Source organism: Melanotaenia boesemani, chromosome 24 (assembly GCF_017639745.1).
Source record: "Melanotaenia boesemani isolate fMelBoe1 chromosome 24, fMelBoe1.pri, whole genome shotgun sequence".
Classification (NCBI taxonomy): Eukaryota; Metazoa; Chordata; class Actinopteri; order Atheriniformes; family Melanotaeniidae; genus Melanotaenia; species Melanotaenia boesemani.
Window position 1 is genome coordinate 7,593,143 of NC_055705.1, and position 26,579 is coordinate 7,619,721.

Genomic DNA, 26,579 nt, shown 5'->3' on the forward strand with positions numbered 1-26,579 from the left:
TTTACTAACCGTAGATAAGTATGTATCTGATTTGCTTTTAGCTTTGCTTCTAGCCTTCCAGAGCCCTGAGGTCATTGGGGACTTGTCTCTTATATTTTCTTAAGGTGGAGACTAAAACATATGGAGAAGCAATGAGAGTATCCACCACCAGGGGGAGTGGTTATTTCCCTTCTTGAGGTCACAAAGAGATAGATTTCAGACTCACCAGTTTGAGCACACATTCGCTAAAACGTAGAGCAAGCGAGAGAGGTGACAGAATTTTTGGGGTGTACCTGGATAGGTGTGTTGCAGCAGGGAGACATCTCTGCAGGACAGTGGGCCTTGAGGACCAGGGTTGGGGACCTCTGCTTTGAGGTGTGAGGGTATCACAATTTTGCAGGATAGCTTCCATCTGCGGGAAGCTAACTCTTAATCATGATGGGTGACAGGACCTTCCCCAACTACTGTAGATTTGTTGAGGACCATATCAGTCAGGAAACAATCACACAACTGATAGAGGCCTTTGTGCAGACACACAAGGGTCCAGATATGTGCATGGATCTAGATCCAGAAGAGAGGACACAACACTGAGCCCTACAGGCTACTGCAACCATGTATAAAGCAAATAGCACACTTAACATGGCTGGACACACTGACCCACAACCTGTGCAGGGTTGCTCCGCACATTTGATGATGACATTCATTTTGGTGATGGATCTGATGGGGGCCAGTTTGAAATAAGGACATGACTACGAAGAGCTGTCTGGCCAGGATGGGGCCAGTGGCTAGGATGAAGTGGGGGCATCAGGCCAGGACATGTTATTCCACTCAGGACTCGTAGAGAACACCCAAGACTATTGCTTCTTTAATCACTGTCTTGATGAAAAAACAATGACGATCGAGCACATAGTGATAAAATCAGTTTAATAAAGACTCTCTGATGAGAGGAAATAAGGCCAGAAAACAGAAAGCAAAAATACGTTCCCATCAAATGTACAGTCAGCCAAATCTCCTCAGTAAGAAAAGCGTTTACTGACATGAAGTTGGATCAAAGGGAACAGGGGAATTAAAACTCCAGAACATTTTAGGCCTCCAGTTACTCTATAAGAAAAACAAAATAAAACAGAATTCCTGCATCCTGACATCCCTGTACTGAAGTCAGTCCGTATCTTTCATTAGAGATGTGGCTGATTCCTCCCAGAGACAGTTAGGAGGCTAAGTGATGATGGAACAAAATATATATCAATCAAAAAGCCATTGACCACATCTGTACAGTTTTAAGTGAACAAAAAGAAATCAGGAGGTGAAAACTGTTCATTTGACCACTGATTCATTAGGAATGTCAAGTCAGAGGAAACAGTAAAGAAAATGGGAAACATGATGTGATCTGAGCACATTGCTACGGTCTAAAACTTTACTTACCAATGTATGAAACATCAGACTAACATAGCAAGCAGCAGCACTGACTCTAATTTTATATAGACTTCAGTAGATTCAGGTTCTGATGACATTTAACATCATCCAGATCAGACACTGAATGTTACCCCCTTAGCTGGGGAGCTGATGCTGCCAGCAGCAGTTCTACAGTTTCCTAACTAACCTGATCGCTGTGTTTGATAAAAAAAGAACAAATACTACCATAGTAAATATGTCATTACACACAGAGGACCTCTGTTTGTCTCACAGTTATAAATGGGTACAAATTACGACGTTCAGGTATGAAGTAAGTACCAAAGTTTTTATTCATGTTCATCTGTAATCTGAGTTCCTGGTTTTACAACTTTGGATGTAGTTTCTGTAGCTTACTGTATTATTAGTCCAGGAAAAAAATGTGGTTTCTGAGCCTCAGGGCAGCAACGGCTACAGGACTGAACATATTAAAACACGTAGTTTAAAGGTCAGAAAGTTATATAGTGCTTCTTTTTAGGACTTCATGTCTATCATTCCTTTTAGCTCTTTTTCGATGTTCATATCTTTTATAATATTTTTAGAAAGCAGTGACAGTGCATATAAATCTTTTTTTTACTATGCAGTTTAAAAAATAACTAAAGCAATGATTGAATCCATTAGAAATTCTGTAAAAAATAAACCACTAAACAGAGCTTTCTGTTTAATATTGGAAAAGGCTCAAAGTTGTTATTTAGGGGTTTCCAGGCTCACAGAAATCCATGTACTGTATTTCACACACTGATTTTAACCTAAATGAACAATAACCCTGCTGGACATTGTTATTAGTTATATCTATTGATTGGCCAACCCGTTAAAAATTCCCTGGATGTTCATGAAGTAGTGAAGGCTGAATAATTTTTGTTTGTGTTTTCAACTTTACTGTATGCATTTAAACGAGCTTGAAAAATAACTGAAGTTAAGTTTTATCTTAAGTGTCTTAACATGGTGTGCAGTGCCGTGATGTCTCTGCAGGGAATATAAGAAACAAACAAAAGCAAAAAGAAAGGAAAGTTCATCTGAATAAAAACTCCTTTTATCAGCAGATAGCATGAAGCTGCAGCTCAACCTGTGAGTGCACAAACTCGAACACACACAAACATACATAAACAGAATCAGTGTTAGATCGGTCTGTTAGACACAGATATCCAACCAAAGTGTGTTATTTTCTACTAGTTTTCTTTCATTTCTATTTTCTTTTTTTTATTGTTTTTAATCTTTGTTTGATGATTATCTGGCCTGCTCTTTGTTGATTGATCCAAGCAAATTCCCTCCATCTTCCTCCAACTTTGCTCTTATTTGATTCGTTTTGCAACATCCAGGTAAGCAAACTCGATCTCCCTCTCGGCAGGACAGGTGCTGGTGAACTCCGTCCTCTGGTAGGCAGAGTTCAGGTACCTCCACACACCCGTCATCTCAGCAGGGATCTCAAAGCCACGGTACTTCTTAGCTACAACCTGGAAAAATTAAAAGAAAACAGGTAAATGTGTACCCTTCTAGTTCCTCAGAGTAAAAACAACATACTTTTACCAGCTAAACCAAGCTGATCAAACCTTCAGAATATGGAGTTTAGGCAGCAGGTTGCAGTCAGCCAGGGTGAGCTCAGACCCATCCAGGAAACTCCTGGAGGACTCGGGCACGTCTCCTGAGGCATCAGCATCAATCTCCTCAGACAGGGGAGTCCTCAGGAAGTCGTCGAGGCGGCGGAGGGACTTCAGCAAGGCTTTCTCTAAGGCTGGATGAACAGATAAGAACCAGAACTTATGTACACTAAAGATCAGCTGATATGACCATCTTCAGTTCTTTATATTACAGCAAAAATCTTTCTAAAATGTCTTCTTTTAATTCTTTAACAGGGTCATTAAGGCGGGTGTGAAAAGCTGTATGGGTGTAATTATTGTTCACTGTTCTCTTTTTAGATTTATTGTTACAGAAAATCCCTAAACGGTAGAAGTGGTCAACATGTTTTTATGTCCATCTCAGCATCATCACATCATTCTGCTGATGCTAAAATGAAGCTCAGCAAAGCTGCTGCTGTAGCGGATTAGCCATTCACTAAGGGCACTTGGAGGGCACTAAGAACTTTGCTCAGAGGAAACTAGCCTGGGCCTGATACATTAGCATCAGAAATATTCGCCAACCCTGCCAAATGTAAGGGAATCAGGATTAGTGAGTATTTCTGTTTAAACGTCATTCGATACCACAGAAACTGAATCATAGCTGTTTTTTCTCCTGCCTTTTAATCCCACTAGCACCACCCCACACAAACACAGGAAGTTATGCAGTCTTGTGAGTTGGTAGGCCCAGAAGCAGCTGCACTTGAGTGACTGATGTTCTAACATTTAGCAGTAGTATGATGTCAGCCATTTGGCGTAATTATTAATTTGAAAATAACAGCAAAACAGCGACATGGCTCATATACAGGGCTGAAGTTTCCAGAGGCAGCATGAATGCTGTCATATTTAACGCAACCTTATGAACCATGTGGGTTGTCATCATATGAAAGAGTATAAGGTGTATGTTGCCTGCAAGGAAAAGTGCAATGAACCACAGCAACAACAAACACTTGCTAATGCTTTTAAAAAAAATGTCAGAACATCAAAATGTCCTGTCCTGAACTGGTTTGAATCGTACCTAAAAGAGTAAATACTCTGTACTCTGAATAAATTTGAGACTCAACGGTGATAACGTGGAGTTCCCCAAGGCTCCATTTTAGGCTTTCATATTTTTCAGCATCTAAATGCTCCTACCGGCTCAGATCATGGAAACAAACAAAACAGCTGATGATGACTATGCTGACGACACTCAGCTCTATATTACTGTCTCACCAGGGGACTCTGGTAAAAAAGTTTAAACTACTTTTTCAACCATAAAGTAAAATTATTGAAAAAGTTTTTTCTTTTACCATTTTCACAATTTCTTTGCCACTTAACAATTGTTTTGATGTCTTTCAGTCAAGAATTTAACCACAATACTGAACCTGTCCTTGTCAAAGCCTTAAACAACATCCATCTAAACACAGAAAGAAACAGAAGTTTGGTTTCCCTTTTTGCTGGATCTCAGCACCACTTTTAAAAAAGTCAACCATAACATTGTAATAGACCAACTGGAAAGTTCAGTGGGAATCTCTAGCCTAGTTCTGAATTGGTTTGAATCCTATTTGAAAAAGAGGGACTGCATTGGGTCAGTTGGTAACGATAGATCTACTCAAACAAAAATGGCATGCGGAGTTCCCCAAGGCTCCATCTTGGGCAACTATATTACTGTCTCACCAGGAGACTGGTTAAAGTTTAAGTTAATGCCTGGGTAAAATCAATATTTGCATGTCCAGAACTTTATTCAGCTAATTAAAGTTAAAACTGAAATAACTGTGCTTGGAAACAAAGATGAGTGTCTAAAGCACGGGTGCCCAAAGTCGGTCCTTGAGGGCCGCTGTCCTGCAGATTTTCCAATGTTTCCTGCTTCTAACACACCTGACTCAAATTAAATGGATCCAACAACCTATTAAATTTTGCACAATGACTCATCAATTTGAGTCAGGTGGTTTTGGAGCAAAGACACATCAAAAACCTGCGGGATTGTGGCCCTTGAGGACCAGAGCTAGGCACCCCGGTCTAAAGTTTAGTTTCCAGTATCAGTCAGCAATGTTAAAAACAATGGATCAAGTCAGAAATCTTGGTGTCGTTTTGAACTCTGAGCTCAATTTTAACATCCATATTAAAGCAGTAACCAAGTCAGCCTTTTACCATCTGAAGAATATATCTAGAAAAGAGGATTGATGCCTCAGCCTCAGTCTTGACTACTGTAACAGAGTTTTTATTGGTCTCTAAAAAAATCCAGAACGCTGCTGCTTGTGTCTTTACAAAGACAAAAAAATGGATATATGTCAGATCTCTACACTGGCTTCCAGTGAAATTGGTTTGAGAATTGATTTGAAGTTTTAACTCTTATATATTTTTTTAGATTTCAATGGTAGAACGAAGAGGTCTTTCCTACCAACACCCTCCCAAACAAGACACTGACTGTAAATTAATTTAATTTGTTACTTGGGAAAAAACATGATTAAAAACTACTAGAACATACAGTTTCCCTTTAGGATAAATACAATATAGCTCATTTTATTTCATGTCATTTAAAATGTTGCTGCTGGTGTATAAGACACTGAATGGTTCAGACCTGCTGACTAGATGTGTAAGAAAATCTGGGTTAAGTTTTCTTTCCATCCCGAAAGTTAGAACTAAACTGTTAGTTTTTATGCTCCTGATATCCAGAACTACCAGAAAACCTGAAGTCTGATCCAAACCTCAGTTCTTCCATATTGGGTCTTGAAACTCCACAACTTCTAATTAAGATATGATCATTATTTTACTTTTTTAATATATTTTCTTGCGCATGTACATTGATGGTGATGATGATGAGGGTGATGAGGATGAGGAGGAGGAGGAGGATGATGATGGTGATGAGGATGTTAGTAATGACAATGTTGCTGATGGTGATGAATAGAATAGAAATAGAAATACTTTATTAATCCCTTTGGAGAGTCCTCAGGGAAATTTGGGACACTGCATTTCCCATTGATATGTGCTTGTATCATATGTAACTTACTGTACTTACTTCTTTTCCTCATGTACAACTCTGCAATGCCTGAAATGTGCTGCATAAATAAATTAGCCTTGCCTTACATGTAGAGTTTAATATGTTGCAGGTAAATCCTCCTCTATGAAGACCCAACACTTTCTTACCATCATTGATGTCTTTTCTTGGGTTTTTGATGTAGGCTGAGAACTTGGAAAAGACGTCGATTCCAGCTGTATTGGCTTCAGGATGTTTGGGAGCCAGGCGGGGGTAACTGGTGATGGTGAAAACACGAAGTGCAAATCAAACTACATCATAATAATTTTAGGTCAATTCTGCAAGGGTCTGTATGTCTTTTTATGTCATTTTGTATGTTTTCTTGCCATGGTGGGCTAAATTATAAAAAAAAATTAGCCTCCACTACGGGTGTGTCTACGTGTTTTTGTGTTTCTTTGTGTTTCCGTGGATTTTTTTTTTATCTTGTTTGTACCGTTTTGTATCTTTACATACTTTTCTGTGAGTTTTTTTGTTTGCTTGCATTTTTTCATGTCTTTTCCCATTTAATGCAAGGTTGCAATCTGTTACTAACCATGTACTATTGGGTACTATCAGGTACTATCCAAAAAAGTCTGTTTACAAACAAAGTAATGAAATAAGTAAATGCTTCTGTAAAATGCTGCATGAATTCAGCTTGAAGTGAGATATGTGTCCCTGAATGTGTCAATTCAACAAGCCTGTACTGAGTCAGGTAAGGTTACCTGCAGAGTAGATTGATTAAAGTAGATTAGAGGGGCTAGAGGTCATTAATACATTAAGTACCTGGAATAAAACAGCCACTGCAGGCTTTAAAAAGTAAAAATACAACTGAAGTATTCCTTAGAGGTGGTAGATAGATAACATCCATAGTCTGGCAGGTTTTGACTGATCATTAATGGAATATTATAAATTATTGTGATATTTATTTAATTATGTATTTTCCAGACAGTTTCAGTTTGAGTCGAACAGCATTTATTTTTCATATAAAACAACAAGCATACGTAAACTTTTCATTTCTTAGTGTTTTTATAACCCAGTTCAGTATCAGTCAATACTAGATTGAGTTTTATATGGTATCAGATTTGGAGGAAATTTGTGGTCTCACACATCACTAGTTTAAATGTGTTTTCCTGTGGTTTTGTGTGTTTGTACCCCGGTGGGCCCAGTTTCTCTTCCAGGAACTCTTCTATCTTGTTCACATCCACTTTGACTTCACCGTTAAACGTCATGAATGGAGGGTTGGTCCCCGGAGCGAGGTCCTGCAAGTCAGCTGGTTTCCTGACAACACAGAGTTCAAATGAGGCTGGTTACCATGGTGACAACAACATCAGCATCACCATCCTAACTGAAACCATGTGTGTGTGTGTTTTACCTCTTCAGGTCGACTGTGGTGACATTGAAGATGACTCCTTTCAGCCACAGGATCATGAAGAGTCTCTGAGAGAAAGGACATTTGCCGATGCTCTCGCCATCACTTCCTGCCTGCACACACACGGTCACACACACACCAGATGGACATTAATTATCTTTATATTTACCTGTATTTGTGTGTGTGTGTGTTTGTGAATGTGTAAACCTACAAAAGATACCAACAATCTATGACCCGCACACACATCTGGTCTCTGGGTCAGGTAATTATTAGTTAACCTGTGTGTGTGTGTGTGTGTGTGTGTGTGTGTGTGTGTGTGTGTGTGTGTGTGTGTGTGTATGTGTGTGTGTGTGTGTGTGTGTGTGTTATGGTGTCAGGGTTGCTATGTTCTAGTCCTGATGGTTTTGTCCGGATTGTTCCTCTCCAGTTTGGTTTCTGACAAACATTCGTTTGATATTTTGGAAGTTTTTTTAAGATGCTGGAACTTTGCATTTGGGTCAGAAATAATCTAAATGATTAGTTTAAGAACAGTAATGGTTATAGTTTATAATCATACCTGGTTAGTGGAAACTTGTTGTGTTCTTAACGTTTTTTAAGCCTGGTTAGACACATTGACTGATTGATATTGATAATTCTGATAATTAAAGACATTTCACACCTACAACCACATCCCAGATCCTTTGCTAAATTAAACAATTTGGGGAATAAATAAACAGAAAATAATAGAAACTATGTTCTCTCACCAAATCAAACATGAATATCTAGTAAATGTCTCTTTAACCTCGTACACACTGACGTGTAAAACATAAAACGCTTTTAGCAATTTTACTTTATAATTTCATTTAACTTTTAAGGCATGGTCACAGAGGACTTTTGGACTGTGTCCATCCCTCTTGGAACCCAAACAGAGCCTCTCCCAGCTGAGAGTAGTCATGTTTTTCCTCAGACATTCCAACATGTTTAGATCATTGTGAGGAAAACTCACAATAAACCAGAATCACGAGTCTAAACACTTTACATGATTTAAAGAGCAAAGAGGATCACAGTGCTGATGTTCGTGGACTTAATTTAAATTCTAATTAACATTTACATCTATTGGGATTGAAGTTAATAATGTTTTATAACTATTTTTTTTCCAATAATATTTCCATCAGTCCTCCATCAGGTTGCTGGATGTGTTTATCAGCTTCACTCTGAGGCTCAAAGTAAAAACTCTAAAATCAAAGATCTGTTCAGGAAATTAAAAACCCAGATATTTTCTTCAGGAACCCATGGAGACCAGAGCCAGAGTTCAGACGCCTCAAAGGCTATCAAATCAGTCCAGTTCATATCCTGCTTTACCTTCACAAACAGCTCGATGGACGGGAAGCCGAGTGTTTTTACTGCAGTGTCGTACCAGGACATGCTGGCCCACAAAGGTCCACATCAAACAGACAGGATGGAAAGACACGGTCCAGAACGTCCAGAATTATCCAGAACATTCAGCGCAATCCAGCACAAAACAGGGAATCATCCAAAGTCCAAAACAAAGTCCGTCTGTCTGAGCTGGTCCATCGTCTGCCCACACACACACACATACACACACACACATACACACACACGTCTCCTCAGTAACAGAGTAAATAACAGCACAGACTTCAGTGAAATGTTGGAGGAGATAATCAGGGTTCTGTCCCAGTACATGGCAGCAGGAGACGAGGAGGTTGGACCCAGATGCAGGACCCACAGGGATACAGGACTGTGTCCCTGTGGGTCCTGCATCCGGGGAGTTAAATGAAACAAAAGGTGCTGCACAAGCAGGGAATCCCAGAACTAAACAACAGACACAGCGTAAAGGCTCACTTTAACGTACATAGGTAGTTAGGTCAGGTTCTGTCACTGCATTCACACCTCCATGCACATGGTTGCTAGGCAACACATCCACTAGAGGGCAGTGCAGAGTTCAGAGTTCACCAGTTCTGACGTCAGTTTCAGACAATAACAAACATGGAATAGATGGATGAAATCATAGTAATGTTCATTCTGAGAAAGAAACATTGAAAGTGACAGTGCAGAGGACAGCGGTGGTCTATACAGCCATGAAATACATCACAGCTTCTTCTTTGTTCCTTTCACTGGTTAAGTATCAGCTATACTACTCAACACTGCCCCATGCGTTCCGGTTTGCTGCATTGAGGCATGCATCTGTAAAAGTTGCTCAGATTAGGTCCAAACATGTCTGCTATGTGGGTAATGATGGACTGAATAATGGATACAACTGCAACAACAGGAGGGACAGACAGACTCAAGACTAACACAAGCTAGCCTAACACGGACTGACACAGCTACCATAACACACCAACCTCAAGCATAAACACTGACCAACTACACCCGAGAAAGGCGAGACAGTTAAGATGCAAAAGTGTCTGAACAGCACTCATAAACTGATCTAAGATCAGCTCTCAGCTGATCAGCTGTTACAAGATGGCGGCACGTGTAGATGCAGCGACTCAGTCCACCTGCTACAAGAGAGGCTGCCAAACAGAATTTCCTTTATTCCTGACAATGACAAAGCTTCTTATCTTATCTTATCTTATCTTATCTTATCTTATCATATCTTATCATATCTTATCTTATCTTATCTTATCTTTTCTTATCTTATCTTATCTTATCTTATCTTATCTTATCTTTTCTTATCTTATCTTATCTTATCTTATCTTATCTTATCTTATCTTATCTTATCTTATCTTATCTAAAAAGAGATAAACAGGAAGTAAACAAGAGGACGGACGGTAGTACTTAATAAAAGAAAAAACACAAAGGTCCAAACATTAACAGCTGGAGAAACAGCAGTTCTTTTTTCCAGAAGACTCATAGTGGGAGGTGGTGGAATCTCTTCCACACACACTGCATGCACATTGTTTGTGTGTGTGTGTGTGTGTGTGTGTGTGTGTGTGTGTGTGTGTGTGTGTTGCAGCAGAAACAGATAGGTCTTTGTCAGCTTCTTTCCTTCAGCTCTTCCTCTGATTCATTCCTCCATGTTTGTCAGAAAGCTGTCCAGAGATGGTTTGTTCACCAGCAATGGAAACCTCTGATTTATCACAATCAGGACCGCTGGGAGAGTCGGGATCCAAAACCAGACTGACCTAAAGGAAGAACCAGTTAAAGTCCACCAGGAGCAGCTCAGATCAGAGTGGCCTCACAAACCGGATGTTTCAACCAGATCATCTTAGACTTCCTGCAGCAGTAAAACTACGATGCTAGTGAAGACATCGTCACGTGAACAGAAAGTTTTCTGCTTCCACAGTTTCTGTTTTATGCTGTTTGTGAATTTGATGTAGAGGTTCCTAAAGAACAACATAAAGAATTTCAGAAGATTCTTCAGGTGATCGTGATGAATGAAGCCTAATGTTTTCTTCTCAGTTAATCTGACTGGTCTGACTGGTTCAGATTGCCAGCAGCTAAAATCTATTAACTGTCCTCAGAAAATCTCACAGCTTCTCTTCTATCAAACATACTGATGGTCTTTGCCTGTTTCCATAGAAACTACAAGGATAGTTGGGTGCAGAGAGACTTGCAGATTAGCTTAACACCCACCTCACACCAGAGCGCTGTGCAGATTAGCTGGATTATCCAGCCTCAAGTGTGGAATAGTGGAACAGATGGCAGTGGACTTCTGAAGTCAAAGTTAGTTTTATGTCTGTTCTGCAGCTGTTCTACAGCTAAACATGTTTTCTTTTTTCTTTCTTTGCTAATCCAGATTATTTTATGATCTTCCTCTGACGCTGAAGAGATTCCCCTGAAAACATGAAGCTAAACCAGAGCGGTTTAAAGCCTCCTCCTCCTCCCAGGACTGGCTCAGGAACTTTCTGCTGACCTGCTTCTGATGGAGGAAAACATCTAGACTTCTTTATTTAAAATAAATGTGAATTTTGAAAAACAAAACAAAAGAAAACAGCAGATGCTGCGTTGTCTGACTCCCAGATGTAAAGTTTACTGAGAATGTTCCACCTTTAACCCTTTAATGTTCACACTGAGACGGAAAACAAAAGGAAAATGAACCTTTCCATGTTTTCAAATCCTGAGTTTTTTTTAATAACTAATTTTGAGGCATTTAATTGCTTATGAAAAAAATGCAATAAAATAGACTCAGTTTTCAGATTAGAGCACTCTGATCTCATTTTATATAGCGGAGTTGATTTCTGCCCTCCTCCCGGTTGGAGATGCAGGCTGAAATCCATCGTCATTTACATGTTACTTCCCTGATTATTCCTGGTCCAGAGGAATCACAGAGTATCACGGAGGCAGTTAATAGACTAAGTAGCAGATACATGCTCATGGTTTTATTGGTTTAATTTGTTTATAATTACGATAACAACCCAGCACAATTCTTTACGTTGCACACTTGAAAATATAAATAATGTTAAGAGATCAATGAAAACATTAAAAACATTAAAAACAGTGAATAAATCGTCTTCAAACTGCTAAACGTCTGTTTATCTGCATTCGTGAAGCATCGTTGTGTTCAAGGTTCTGTTATATGAAGCCACTTTTTATAGCCTCTAGAAGAGATACTGGTAGCCTCCAGCATTTCCACCTGTCCAGTAAAGAGCTGCACGTTTTAGTGCACATCATGGCAAACATTAGCCTGCTGGTTAAATAGAGTAGTTGTACAACTTTAAGGTCTAGACTACTAGTTAGAAAGGACGGATCAGCTCCCGTCTCCTCTGTATAGCCCCCAGTGGAGGCTGAGCTGGGCCCGGTTCCCTGGACATCTTCCTCTGGCTGCGCCGGGGCACCAAAAGGCTCCATTAGCCAGATCATGGTGTGCAGGACTGCACAAGACAGGATTATGTGGCAGCGCTGAATCACACTGACTCAAACGTACGTATACAATCTCAGACCTGTCGTAAGATTTGATCGTATCCTATGCTCATGTTTAGATTCAAAATGCAAAACCTTGTGTTGAAATGCTCGTGCACACAGATTTTTGTCATACGTTCATTTTATAAATGAGGGCCAAAGTGTTTTTACAAATGTCACATTCACCCATTCACACACACATACACCCCTTCAGTTGGTACATACTAAGTATGTTTTTTCTCTCTTACACACATTCATACCCTGGTAGACACATCAGGAGGCAACATGGTCACATCACTGGCAGCATGACCAGCCGTTAAAACTAGTTGCTGAGTGTCTCATCAGCCATAACAGAAAAGACACTTCATTGCTCCCCAAGGAAGCAGAACACCAATCATCAGGGTAAGACAGCAGCCAAAGCAACAACATCCTAGAACAGCTGCAGGTCTGCTCTCCAGCACATTGGACTGATCGCTGGTAGCAGATCAAGCAAAGACTCTACATACTGCTAGGCATGAGTGGACAACTTAGAAGCAGACAAACTGCAAGAAAGGCAGAGATAGCTTCCAGGTGGATTAAGACGGGCAACCCGTGGCCTGTTGCATGTCAGAGTTAATCAACCCCAACTGGATCACTTAGGTCAGGGTGTATGATATTGTGAGACGCGAAACACCCAATGAACCCAGGATACATCGCTGATGGTACGCCCAAGCCATAGGATGCATCTTTCATCTTTTTTAAATGTCCTCTTGTATTTTTATATGTTGTTAATAAAACTTTCTGAAAGGAAATAAGTTGTTTATGGATTTACAGCTTAAATGCTTTGATGCTTGACTATGCTACATATGATGTGAACCACAAACTTATTGGAAAAGAACACAAAATTACCCCAGGAAACAACAGAACAAAGAAAGGGGACAAAAAATAAACTGAGGGACTGATGCGAAAAACAACAAGCAGTTTTTAGAGTGATCTTCTAAAAGTAAGAACCAGGGCACTCATTTCTTGGAAAAACCGACGTACACCAATTATATAAATAGAATGTCCCTACCTCCACGGCTGTATGCACAAAATCTGGCAACACGGGAAAATGCGACATCAACCGCACAGAATAAAACCAAAGAAATTATGTGAAATGTAAGACATTTGTACAAACTCATATTTTACCTTTCACAATATATTAAAGCTGTTAGTAAAAATGAATAACGAGGCACATTTAATATTAATACTACTGAAAAAGACTAAAAGAAAAGAAATCAAGAAGTAAAAGAGAAAGAGATATTTGTTATTAATAAGAAGCTCAACCAATAAAACATGTTCTGTTCTGTGAAACAAAACTTACATGTTATAAAATTCATTCATTCATTATCTGTACTGTTTTATCAGGTCATGGTAAGCTGGAGTCTATCCCAGCTTTTTAACAGGGTACAGAGAGACAGGGTACACCCTGGACAGGTCACCAGTCCACTGCAGGGCCAACACAAAGACAGACAAACAACCATTCACACACTTACTCCTAGGCAGAATTTAGAGGGACCAATTGACCAATTATGCATGTCGTTTGGACAGTGGGAGAAAGCCAGAGTACCCAGAGAGAACCCACGCATACACAGGAAGAACATGCAAACTCCTCCAGGTTCATACCCCTCCCCAGCCAAGGCTCAAACCAGTGATCATCTTGTTGTGAAGGCTGCAGTATGCAGCCCATGCAGTTTTATAAAATTCATTCAGGCTAAATAAGGTGACAGTTTGCTGCCAACATGTGCCAGACAGATTAATAAATACAATTCAAATGAGATGGTCGCCATGGAAACATGCTCATCAGTGATTCTGAAAATTGACTGATGGTTGGATATGAAAAGGCTCCCCAGTGCATAAAGACCCACAATGCTACATTTTCAGACCTCTTGGTGGTCTTGGGCCTCTGTGATGCTTTGGCTCGGCATTACAAAGATGCACCAGGAGGACCCACGTTGTGCCAGTCCCTCTGCCAGTGCTAACTGGCTTTTCTGGTTAACAGGTCAGGGATATCACAGCCAACCTTCAGCCACGGTATGCCAGACGTGTTACACGGCATCAATGTTTTGTCCCAAAGTTACATTAATTTTCCTACACTGGGGGAGAACAGGTAAACAAAACAAAGCAATTTGAAGCAATGTCCGGTTTCCCTGATTGCTGCTATTGATGCTGTAAAGATGCAATAAGAGCACCAAGTGAGAATGAATAAAATTTTTAATGAAAAAAAATGAATACTTTAATTCCAGAGGGAAATAGCAAATTGGAAATTAAATTAAATGTGAGGACTTCCTCTGCGGTGCTGTGTGAAGTCTCTGGCCTCACCCTCTCCAACCACAGCTGTAGCACCATCCAGAAAAGAAACGACAACATGATGCTGTTTCCCTCCGCTTGAGTATATAAGCACATTTTATCTGTTCCTAAGCTATGCGGACCCGACCTGACGCAGACACTGCTCAAGTATAACTCCAGGTGTAATCGCTGACGCCTGTTTTTTTTGTTTGTTTGTTTGTTTGTTTGTTTGGTTGGTTGGTTGGTTGGTTGGTTGGTTGGTTGGTTGGTTGGTTGGTTGGTTGGTTGGTTAGTTGTTTGTTTGGTTGGTTGGTTGGTTGGTTGGTTGGTTGGTTGGTTGGTTGGTTGGTTGGTTGGTTAGTTGTTTGTTTGGTTGGTTGGTTGGTTGGTTGGTTGGTTGGTTGGTTGGTTGGTTGGTTTTTTTTTTTGGTTTTTTTTTTGTTTGTTTGTTTGTTTTTTTGTCTTCACTTTTCAACCAGACCTATGATTATAGGAATTAAACCTAATTTAGTGAAACTGTTCAATTGGAGCAGCTTCAGTGATGAATACACAGTATTTAAGGTTAATGTGTTGTTTGTGGTAAGAACTAAACAGCAGGTTAATCAGATTACAGTGTGAAAATGTGGAGATTAACCCTGTGTGCTCACGAACACTGAGCCATCAGTGATTTAGCTTGAACCATCAAGGATCCAACCTGAACCATCAGTGATCCAACTTAAGCCATCAATGATCTAACCGGACATATCAATGATCAAACGTAAGCAACCCATGACCAAACTTAAATAATCAATAATCCAACTTAAGCCTTTAATGATCAAACATCAACCATCAAAGATCCAACTTAAGCCATCAATATACAAATCAATGTAACAAAACCTCAGCCATTAATGATTCTACCTGAAACATAATGACCCAACTTAAGGCATCAATGATCAAACTTAAGCAACCTATGATCAAACCTGATTTATCAATGATCCAACCTGAACCAACAATTATTCAAATTAAGAAATCAATAACACAAATCAATGTTACAAATTACAGAGTTATGGATTATTGAGGATTTTGGTGGTCAAAAGTAGACATTGTGCATATCACAAGCATTACAGTCAAAGTAAATCTGTCCATTATACAACTGATCTTTGTCAGTTGGACACTTGTAAACATGCCAGTCGGAGTCTCTGATCAGATTTATTTTAATTGGATAGATGAAATATTTGTCCATGTAAGCGGAGCTGATGATCCAGCCTGAAATATCAATGATCCAGCGTGAGCCATCAGTGATTCATTCTGAGCCATCAATGATCCAAATTACAGGTAAGCCATCAACAATCCAATCCGAACCATTGATGATCCAGTCTGAGCCATTAGTGATCCAACTTGAACCATCATCCAAACTGAGCTACCACTGATCTATTCTGAGTCATCAATAATAAAATTTAAGTCATCAAAGATCCAGCCTAAATCATCAGTGATCCAACTTGAACCACTAGTGATCCAGCTTAAGCCATCTTTGATCCAAAATGGACCATCAATGATCCAATCTGAGCCTCAGATAAAATAAAAAGCCAAACTGTAGGATCAGCTGAAGTTTTAACAAATGTTTCCTATTCTTACATTAAATGTTTTGCCTCAGTGGACGGGAAGTCTTCATAAACCTCTCTGGACCTCAGGTGTAATATTCTAGCCCCACAATGTGACACTTGGACCACTCCATGTTATTTCCACCAGGCTCAGAAACAAAGGAAGCCATTGTTCTGATGTGAGTCTCATAAGCCCAGGCTCAGCGTATGCTTGGATATTAGTGCATTGTTGTTGGAGTTAAACCCGGTTAGGAATGTGTGTGTGCATGAGACACACAGACACACAGGAGTGTTTATCCAAGTTTAAACTAACACACACTAAGAAGGTGTTTGTGTGTGTGTGTGTGTGTGTGTGTGTGTGTGTGTGTGTGTGTGTGTGTGTGTGTGTGTGTGTGTGTGTGTGTGTGAGTGAATGAGTTTCTATTAATGTGTCCTCTAAGTTTAGAGTCGCATGTTTAATGTAATGGAGGTTACAAGGCTGCTGGATTAAGACATCATTGTCTTAATCGGATCAGGTAGGCAGATCAAGGTGAGATTTCACACACACGCAGACACACCTATACAGTCTTTAAAGTGTATACATAATCACTGATCATCAGATGTGACATCCACCAGGTAAAACTGTGACTGAAACTATGTTACAGGTTAAAATAACTTGTACTGCACAGATAAAATGCAAAGGAAAAATATCATTGTTTTTTGTTTGTTTGTTTGTTTTGATGCATGTTTGATGTCTAAGATACATGATCTAAGACCACTGACCCCTGTAGTTTCAGGAAGTGTCACAAAAATAACGCTGTGGTTGGGAAGCAGAAACAAGTCTGTAACATGGCTGGGTATGAAAAGAGCACCTCAGAGAGGCAGAGTCTCAGAAGTTTACTAATCTGAGACAAATTGTTTCTAAAACCTGGACCTGAATGGAGTCGGTATCGAGCTCAGGTTCTTAAAACCAGACATGATTCTTTACTGGAAACCACTGCATGGACTCAGGAAGACTTCCAGAAATCACTGTCTGTGAACACAGATCACCCTGAAATCCACAAATGCAGGTTAAAGCTCTATTATACAAAGAAGCTTTATGTGAACAGAATCCAGAACCAGCGCCGTCTTCTCTGGACCAAAGCTCATTTAAAATGGTCTGAGGCAAAGTGGAAAACTGATTTGTGGTCAGATGGATAAAATTGTGAAATAGTTTCTGGAAAGCATGGACGGCATGTCTTGCAGACTAAAGAGGAGAGGGAGCATCCAGCTTGTTATCAGTGGACAGGTGAAAAGCTGCATCTCTGATGGTACGGGGCTGCATTAGTGACCATGTTGTGGGCAGCTTCGACATCTGTGAAGCTCCATCAAGGCTGAAAAGTACATGGAGGTTTTAGAGCAACATCTGCTCCCATCCAGACAACGTCTCTTTCAGGGAAGACCTTGCAGATTTCAGCAAGACATTGCTGAACCACATCCTGCATCCATCACAACAGCATGGCTTCACAGGAGAAGGGTCCGGCTGCTGCACTGGCCTGCCTGCAGTCCAGACCTTTTACCAATACAAAACATCTGGAGCATCATGGAAGCAGAAATAAAATGGTGAAATGTCTCAGTTTCAACACATGATAACTACAGACCACTTTAACCAAGATACAGAACTTCTGCACATTAAATAAATGTCTTGTGAAATTTAGATCATAAATAAATTATTTTTAAATCTGTAGAATAATTAAAGATTAATTGACTTATCAAAAAAAAAAAAACAGTTACATTTACTGTTAAAATCAATCAAAGAAAAGCTGCAACTCAGGCTGCCTATACATAGAGATTTGGATGTTTGATCATTGGTCATGTGTACAAACATTATTCAGTTTGAGTTGTTAATGTGTTGGAAGCCAAAGCTCTGCTCCAGAAAATGAAAGTACTTATCATTAAATTAGATTTTTGCTTCATCCCTGGAAGTTTCCAAACCTGGTTGCTGTTCTGGATTCCACATTTTCATTCCAGGTTAATATCAAGCCTCACCAAAGAAAACATCTCCCGACTTCCAGACCATGACTCACTGACTCAGTAGCTGAGAATCTCACCCTCTCTAATACGCACCAAGCTCTGGCAACATGTCACCTCTACCCTCATAAACAACCTACAGGCTCCTGGTCAAATCACATCACCTACATGATCCATCTTCTCACATATTAATCTCTCATTGACCTCAGAACCGGTCTGACCCCCTTCACATACACAAACCCTTGTGTGCTGTGATCTTCAGCCACCAGTTGAATTTCTGTCTCATTTTGACCTCAGGACCTTTGGAGTCAGAGCTAGAAAGTCGTGGGCTTCCATTTGTCGGCACCCGGGGAGCAGCTGGTAGTTTATCCCAGCACCCCAGGTCCTCCAGACCCAAGCCCACTTCTGTAACTATTAGGCTACCACATTCCCCATAAGCCTTACTATCTGATTTTCTCTTTATATATGATTATCTATATCTATTATCTACCATTTAATCTCCGCAGTGCTCCGACTCTGGACTCCTAAGAAACTTCTTGAAACTCACCTCTTCAATATTTAGTCAACCTTTACTGTCGTAAATACGACACAATGCAGTGTTTTTTCAACCTGTTTTGAGACATGGAAGATTCCTAATGTTAAAGAATTCTCACTAACCAGAGATGTTACAAACCCCCTCTCAGTGTGAAACCGGAACCTGTTTAGATTAACACGAAGCTGACACTACAGACAGTAACTGAAGAATATATTTTTGGACCATTTGGTAAAATGGGATCATTTCCCACAATGAACCTGACCTTCCAGCACAGCACACCACTGCCCCACAGCACAGTGGTCGAAAACTACCGATGTAAAGGAGCAAGATGGAGATGCACATAAATGATAAACCACACAAAACCCACTGGTTCCACATGTTAACACCCCCCATGTAGTTTGCACATGTGAAAGACATGATGTTTTAAAAACATTTTTATGGTATAATGGGAATCACATGTGAAGCCCGTGGTATTAAAGAGCCTGTGGCATTGTTTGAGCTTCTTCTGACATGCAGAACGTGACCATACAAAATCATATGAATTCCACATTTAATCTCATAGGTCACACATTACATGGGTTCAGCAGAACAAGCACTGATTTCAGTCAGGGTTGGTACAGTCAGTTAGGTGAGTTTACTGCTTGAGTTTCTGTCTTGGTTCGGGTTATTGTTTACATTGCTGGTGTGGGGCTCTGTCGTTAGCACCTTCTCTCTTCAACCAGTTGAGGCCGTGACGCGGGTCACACCCACTGTGTACTGCTCAGGGCAAAGCAGATAGAGGCGGTTTCAGCCGGTTGCAATCAAGCAAAGTGTGCTCAGCTGTGTCAGCTCCAGGTACTTCTCCACACATGGTGCGCTGAAGCGTCAGCGAGGCGTCAGCCTTTGTGTCAGCCCACGTCGGGTTAAGACCACTGAGGGTAAAGACCTGCGAGTCCACCGAGCAAAGGCACGGGCCTAAACCTCCTCACAACTATATTAACGCACAATGTGCTTCAAACCCATCCCTGTCAGATATGGGTACAGACCAAGGCGTGTCACCCATAGACACCGCAATCCGCAAAACCTGTCCTTTCCAATGGCATGCACATCAGTCACACCCTCTGTTACCTTTGGTCTCTGGAACTGTCAGTCCGCAGTTAACAAAACAGAATTTATCAGTTCATTGATAAATCTCTCAGACATTCAGGTCCTAGCCCTGACTGAAACCTGGATCCGTCCACAAAACACAGCTACACCAGCTGCCCTTTCTGTCAATGCAGAATTTAGCCAAACACCTCGCTCAGCTGGACGAGGAGGTGGAACGGGCATTCTTATTTCTAAAAAGTGGAACTTAACTTCTGTCCGTCCTATGGCTAACTGCTCATCACTTGAGTATCACGCAGTAAAGGTCTCTACACCCATCACTGCATACATTCTGGTCATTTACCGCCCTCCGGGTGGCAGTATAGCTGAGTTTGTCTCTGACATGGACATGATTCTCTCTGACATTCCTGATGATGGCACACCACTAATTGTCATGGGAGACATGAACATTCACATTGACAAACCACAGGCAACTGACTTTCTGGCTCTCATCTACTCTTTCAATCTCAAACTGGTACAGACTCCTCCAACACACAAAGCTGGCAATACTCTTGACTTGGTGCTGACCAGAAAATGCTCCACAGCCGACCTGTCCGTCACCCCGCTGCACCTCTCTGACCACTTCCTGGTTAAATTCTCTGTCTTCCTTCCTCATGTCAATCAAGCAGCTCCAAAAATGGTGTCCTACCGCAGAAACTTGAGATCCCTCAGACCTACACAGCTGTCTGATGAGGTTTATTTTACCCTCCCTTCCCACTCAGACTTCTCCTTACTGTCTGTTAATGAGGCTACAGAAACACTCTGCTCCTCTCTCGCCTCCTCTCTGGACAAACTCTGTCCTCTGGTGTCAAAACCAGCCAGACAAAACCCTCCCAGTCCATGGCTCACAGAGGCTCTAAGGGATAACAGAGCCGGACTCAGGGCGGCTGAAAGAAAGTGGCGCAAATCAAAAGAACACACTGACTTGTCTGAGTACCAGCAAAAACTTGTAACTTTCACATCCAGCCAAAAGGCGGCCAAGATAGCCTTTTATCAGAACAAGATCCGCAATGCTCCCAACACACGACAACTGTTCATGGCGTTTAACTCTCTTCTATCTCCACCACCTGCTCAGCCTCCCACTGTGCTGACTGCAGAAATGTTTGCTTCCTACTTCACTGAAAAGGTTGCTACCATCAGTAACCAATTCACTGAGCCTGACCAACTCAGCCTTACCAAACCAGCTACTGGTGCCTCACTCTGCTCTTTCCGCTGTCTGAATGAGGACGAAGTCTCTAAACTTCTAGTCAACTCAAAACCCACAACCTGTCCTCTTGATCCTGTTCCCTCTGACATCCTGCAGAGCATTTTACCTACAGTCAAATCTGCAGTAACTCATATTATCAACTCCTCTCTTAAATCGGGTGTCTTTCCCTCTGCCTTCAAGCAAGCTCGGGTTACCCCGCTGCTGAAGAAACCCACACTCAACCCAGCCCAGGTTGAAAACTACCGGCCGGTCTCATTGCTTCCATTCATGTCTAAACTACTAGAGCGGGCCGTCTTCAGTCAGGTCTCACAGTTCCTCCAAGACAACAACCTGTTAGATCCATATCAATCTGGATATAGGCAAGGTCACTCTACTGAAACTGCTCTCCTGTCAGTTACTGATTCCCTACGGCTTGCCAGATCCGCTGGTCAATCCTCAGTCCTTATACTGCTGGACCTGTCTGCTGCCTTTGACACGGTCAACCATCATATACTGCTCTCCAAACTCTTGGAGCTTGGCATCTCAGGATCTGTCCTCTCGTGGTTTACATCCTACCTCACAGGGAGATCATTCAAAGTATCTTGGCGAGGGGGCGTGTCCAGATCACATGGGCTGACAACAGGGGTGCCTCAGGGCTCGGTGCTCGGCCCTCTTCTCTTTTCCCTATACACCTCCTCACTCGGTGCAGTCATTAGCTCTCATGGTTTCTCCTACCACTGCTATGCAGATGACACTCAGCTTTTCCTTTCTTTCCCACCTGATGACACAACCGTCTCAATGCGAATATCAGCATGCCTTGCTGATATCTCTGCATGGATGAAGGATCGCCACCTTCAGCTAAATCTGTCCAAGACTGAGCTTATTGTCTTTCCAGCCAGTCCTTCTTTACCACCACAGATAAGTGTGCAGCTTGACTCAATCACACTAGTGCCTACATCTTCTACCAGGAATCTTGGTGTCATGGTAGACAACCAGCTGACATTTAAGGACCATGTTGCCTCGGTTTCCCGGTCTTGCCGATTTGCTCTCTACAACATCAGGAGGATCAGACCCTACCTGACTGAACACACGACCCAGCTCCTGGTCCAGGCTCTGGTCATTTCACGCATTGACTACTGCAACGCCTTACTGTCTGGCCTGCCTGCATGCTCAGTTAAACCTCTGCAGATGATCCAGAATGCAGCAGCATGTCTGGTCTTCAACCAGCCCAAAAGAGCTCATGTCACTCCGCTGCTAATTGCTCTTCACTGGCTTCCAGTTGCAGCACGCATCAAATTCAAAGCTCTGCTTCTGGCTTTCAAAACAATAACCCAAACGGCTCCGGTCTACCTTCACTCCTTAATCCAGAGCTACACTCCCTCTCGAAACTTACGCTCTACCAGTGAAAGACGCCTAGTGCTCCCACCACAACGTGGCGCAAAATCAGTAGCTAGACTCTTCTCCTCTGTTGTTTCCCGGTGGTGGAACGATCTACCAAACTCTGTCCGATCTGCAGAGTCCGTATCCACTTTTAAGACCAAGCTAAAGACTCAGTTGTTTAAGGACCATTTCCACATTTAGCTTAACTAAATGAGTCAGAAAGATTTGTCCAGCTTTTTGGCTCAACCAAGTACTGAAGAAGCTGTGTGCACTTATGCCCAAGATGATATTGTGTGATGAAATCATGCACTTATGCCCATGTTGATATTATGTGATGAAATCATGCACTTATGACCAAGTTGATATTGTGTGATGAAATTGTGATCCTGTATTTAAATAAAATGACAAAAAAAAAAAAAAAAAAAAAAAAAATTATATGCACTGCACTAGCACTACATGACAGCACCTGGGTCCAACTGGACTCAAAAGCGGTCTGACTATCACTTAATTATGACGTCACATCTTGTTTGAATTCATGCTTGTGTTGTTCTTCCTCTCAAATGTAAGTCGCTTTGGATAAAAGCGTCTGCTAAATGACTGTAGAATAGAATAGAATAGAATGTTGTTATATAGGTTTCACATGTATTCATATGGATTTCAAATGAGAATTTACATGGATTTCACATGTTATTAAATAGGTTTCACATGGGGATTTACATGGGTTTCACATGTACGTTTTCACATGTGTAAATTCCTGTGTGAAACCTATTTAATAACGTGTGAAATCCATGTAAATTCTCATTTGAAACTAATATGAGCACATGCAAAACCAACATAATAATGTGACACACATGTAAACTCCCTTTAGTAAATTCCCATGTGAAACCTAAGTTACACATGTTATTAAATGGGTTTCACAATGGAGTCTGTATGGGTGAGACGTTTTTATATCAGGTAGGTTTCACATGTGCCCATATGGGTTTCAAATGAGAATTTTACATGGATTTCACATGTTATTCAAAAGAAGTTTACATGGGTTTCACATGTTATTGAAATGAAATGTTCCCAAACTACATTTTCCATGTACAAAATATGTGTCACGTGTGTTTAACATGTGCAAAAATACATCAGGTTCCATGTGAAATGTGTGTTTTTGCTAACTTACCAAATAGTTATGTTCAGGGTAAAAACACCTGATCTATACCTTTCTAACATGTCGCCGTGCGGTGACTGGTCCTCTTTATGACGCGTGTCCCACATGACGGATGTGAGATGTGATGTTTATTGTGTTCAGGAGAATCCGGTGTTTCTTACCTTCACATACAGAGAGATTTCGTAGTCCTGGTCCTGAGGTGAGCTGCTCTCCATCCTGCGATGGGAGATCAGTCTGACCTCCTCCATCCTCTCTGGGATCACCTCCTCCCGCTGGGGGAGGTATGAGTGTCCATCCTCTAACAGCACCACTCGTTTTTTCTTCACTCGCTCATCTTTCTTCTTTGGCAGGGATTCATCTTTCATCACTGACTTCAGCTCCTTGATCCAGTCTTTTTTTGGAGAACATCTCTCTTCTGGCGTTGCGTCGGGTTTTATCCGTTCTTTCTTTCCTCTCTCAGTCTCCCAGATGTCCTTTTTAACAGGGCGGAGTTCTTTTCTCCAGTCCTTCACCTCTGTTGCTGTTTCTTCCTCTGGTTCTTCCTTCTTAATCCAGTCGTTATCCTTTCTTCTGGGTGACAACACTTTTGTTTTTGACCATCCTTCTTTTTCCAGTGTCTGAGGCTGCTGGCACAAAATCCCATTTTCCATGGCCTGCTTCAATCCTTTGACTTTTCCGTTTATATCCAACTCTGCCTCTTTGCTCTCTTTGTCTTTCTCTATCTTCTCATACTTATTTTGTTTAACTTCCTTCGCCATCTTTTCTTTTCCAGTTTGTTTCTCCTCCTTTCCTTCCTCTGCCGTTCCAACATCCGGCGTTTCTTCTTGCAGCTTCTGACCCTTCTGAACTTCCGAGTCATCCTTGGCGTCTCCAGCTGGTGTTGAGATGGCAGCAGGAATCTGTTCTGCAGGTTGTATGCCTGGCATCTCCTCTATCTCTTCAATCTCATCATCTAAAACAGTTACGGGATCTTCTGCCAACTCCACTTCTCCATCCATGTCTTCATCCTCTCCTCCTCTCCCATCCATTTCTTCTACAGGCTGCTGTGTGATGATGTTTCTCCAATCGGTCACCAGATGTCTGAAGAACTGCAGAGGATGTTCTTGCGTATCTCTTCCCTGATCTGTTGTGGACTGACATCCTTGTGGTGGGACCTCTGCTGATGTGTGGCGGAGGTCTTCTTCTTCATGACTTTCCTTCAGTTCAGAAGTCTCCTCCTTCTGTTTGTCTGCAGGAACTTCTTTTTCATGGACCACCACTGCTTCTGGAGGAACATCTGAGTCCAGGTTTTCTTCCTCCCATTCAAGATCATCTTGTTCTCTTTGTTCGGCCTCTGACTCTCTGATTTCTTCGCCTGCTGTCATCTCGCCTCCATCCATCACTGTTGACGTCTCAACCTGATGAATTTGAGCTTCCTCTTGCTTCCTCTCCTCAGCCCCTTCCTCTGAATTATCTTCAGAAGTTACAAGATTTTCCAGCTCTGGTTGACTTGCTTCACTGAATCCATTTAAAACATCATCATCATCCTCACCTTCAGTGCAATTCTGCCACATGATGCTATCATCAACAGACTCCTGAATCACAGAGTCTAAGCTCTCTGGATCATCTTGATGGTCTGAGGTCATTGTGGTTGGTTCCTGGGTATCAGCAGGTTCCCGGTCTGGACTTGCATCTGGAGTTTGGGATGGATTAAGTTCAATGTTGGCTTGTTTGTTTCTCGTTGTGTCAACAGAGATGTTGTTTGGTGTTCGGCCTTCATCGTCTCCAGCTTCTTCATTAGGAAACAACAGCTCCTCAGCAGGAGGCCCAGAAGCACCAAGATCCTGATGAAGTTCTTTGTCACTGGTGTCTTCATCCATCTTTTCCTCCATCACTTTATTGCTTACTATTTCTTTGTCTCCTTCACCTCTTCTTTCTTCTAGCTGCCCTTCATGTATGCCTAATGTCTCCTGGAGAACTTTATTAACATCTGATGTTGTAGCCAAGACATCCTCACTTTCTTCTGCCTCCTGCTGCTCTTCATCCCCCTCTTCCACTCCTCCACCCTGTCTTGTTTCTCCATTTGAGATTGTGGACACTTTTTTAATCGTCCCCATCTTGTTGTCACTTGTTCCTCTATGTTTAGCCTCAGATTGCTCCTGTTCATCTTCAACCATCATCAGATCATCTTCACCTACCTCCTCAGCTAGTTCCACCTCCTCATCTTCCTCAACTCCCTCCTTCCCTTCTCTAGCTCCCTGGGTATCCAGATCCGAACAAACGGCCAGCGGGCTGTGGACGACGGCTCCGTTAGGGTCCGGGTTCTGGCAGGAGCTTGGCTGAGCCATGAGGGGATTTTACTCGCTGCCCAGATTTTCAAGATTTCCAGTTTATAAAGATGAGTTCCAGAAAAGGTTGAAGATTGAAGATTTTGGAGATATTAAGACTAAAAGGTTCTCCCGTTTAGGTCCAGAAGGGGAAAAGCAGAGTTTCTGGAAATTCTCAGGTTCCAGTAACAGTCAAAGTAAAACCTGCATTTCTGAGGTCCGGAAAGGATCCTGATCCTGGAAGTTTCTCTCACTGCGATGATTCCCGAATGAGTCTGAGATTCCAGATTAATGTTACTTCTGATAATCATCCAAACGACGTGAAGAAAACAAACTTTGAGATTTTACTTACAAAGATCTACACGATCGACCCTCGAGGTGAAGCACACACACTCGATTCTTGCAGCGTTCTGGTTTCAGATCTGTGTTAGAAATCAGTATAAACTTGCTCTCTCGCTCTCTCTCTCTTTCACCCCCCTCGCTGTTCTCAGGGGATTAAACGAAGACTGATCTCCACATGACCAGAGGCTTAAACCCCTCTGCCACCCAGGGACCAGCACCACTTCACTCGGACTTTCTTAAACACCCAAACACAGTCTGACTTGACCCCCTTGTCCAGGTTTACTTTCAGCCCCGACTCAGAATTTATCCTGTTTGCTTTTACCTGTTTTTTAGAGCAATTATTATTCTAATCTTTAATTTTATTTGTAATAAAGAAATGTTGATCCATGAATTCACTCAAACTAAAATATGTTTTTCTCTCTGAAGCTGACG

The 26,579-nt window shown here is 41.6% G+C and overlaps 1 protein-coding gene across 1 annotated transcript; it reads right to left on the bottom strand.

Annotated features, from left to right (window-relative positions):
* Positions 1-888: 888 nt before the first annotated feature.
* Positions 889-26,199, bottom strand: LOC121635176 (chloride intracellular channel protein 6-like). The gene is made up of 7 exons (XM_041978262.1): positions 24,232-26,199; positions 23,661-24,201; positions 7,409-7,518; positions 7,189-7,314; positions 6,168-6,274; positions 2,979-3,160; positions 889-2,882 (listed from the first exon to the last, which is right to left on the bottom strand). The coding sequence occupies exons 1-7, from the start codon at positions 25,824-25,826 to the stop codon at positions 2,721-2,723; spliced, it is 2,823 nt and encodes a 940-aa protein (XP_041834196.1). The 5' UTR covers positions 25,827-26,199; the 3' UTR covers positions 889-2,720.
* Between the last annotated feature and the right edge of the window lie 380 nt (positions 26,200-26,579).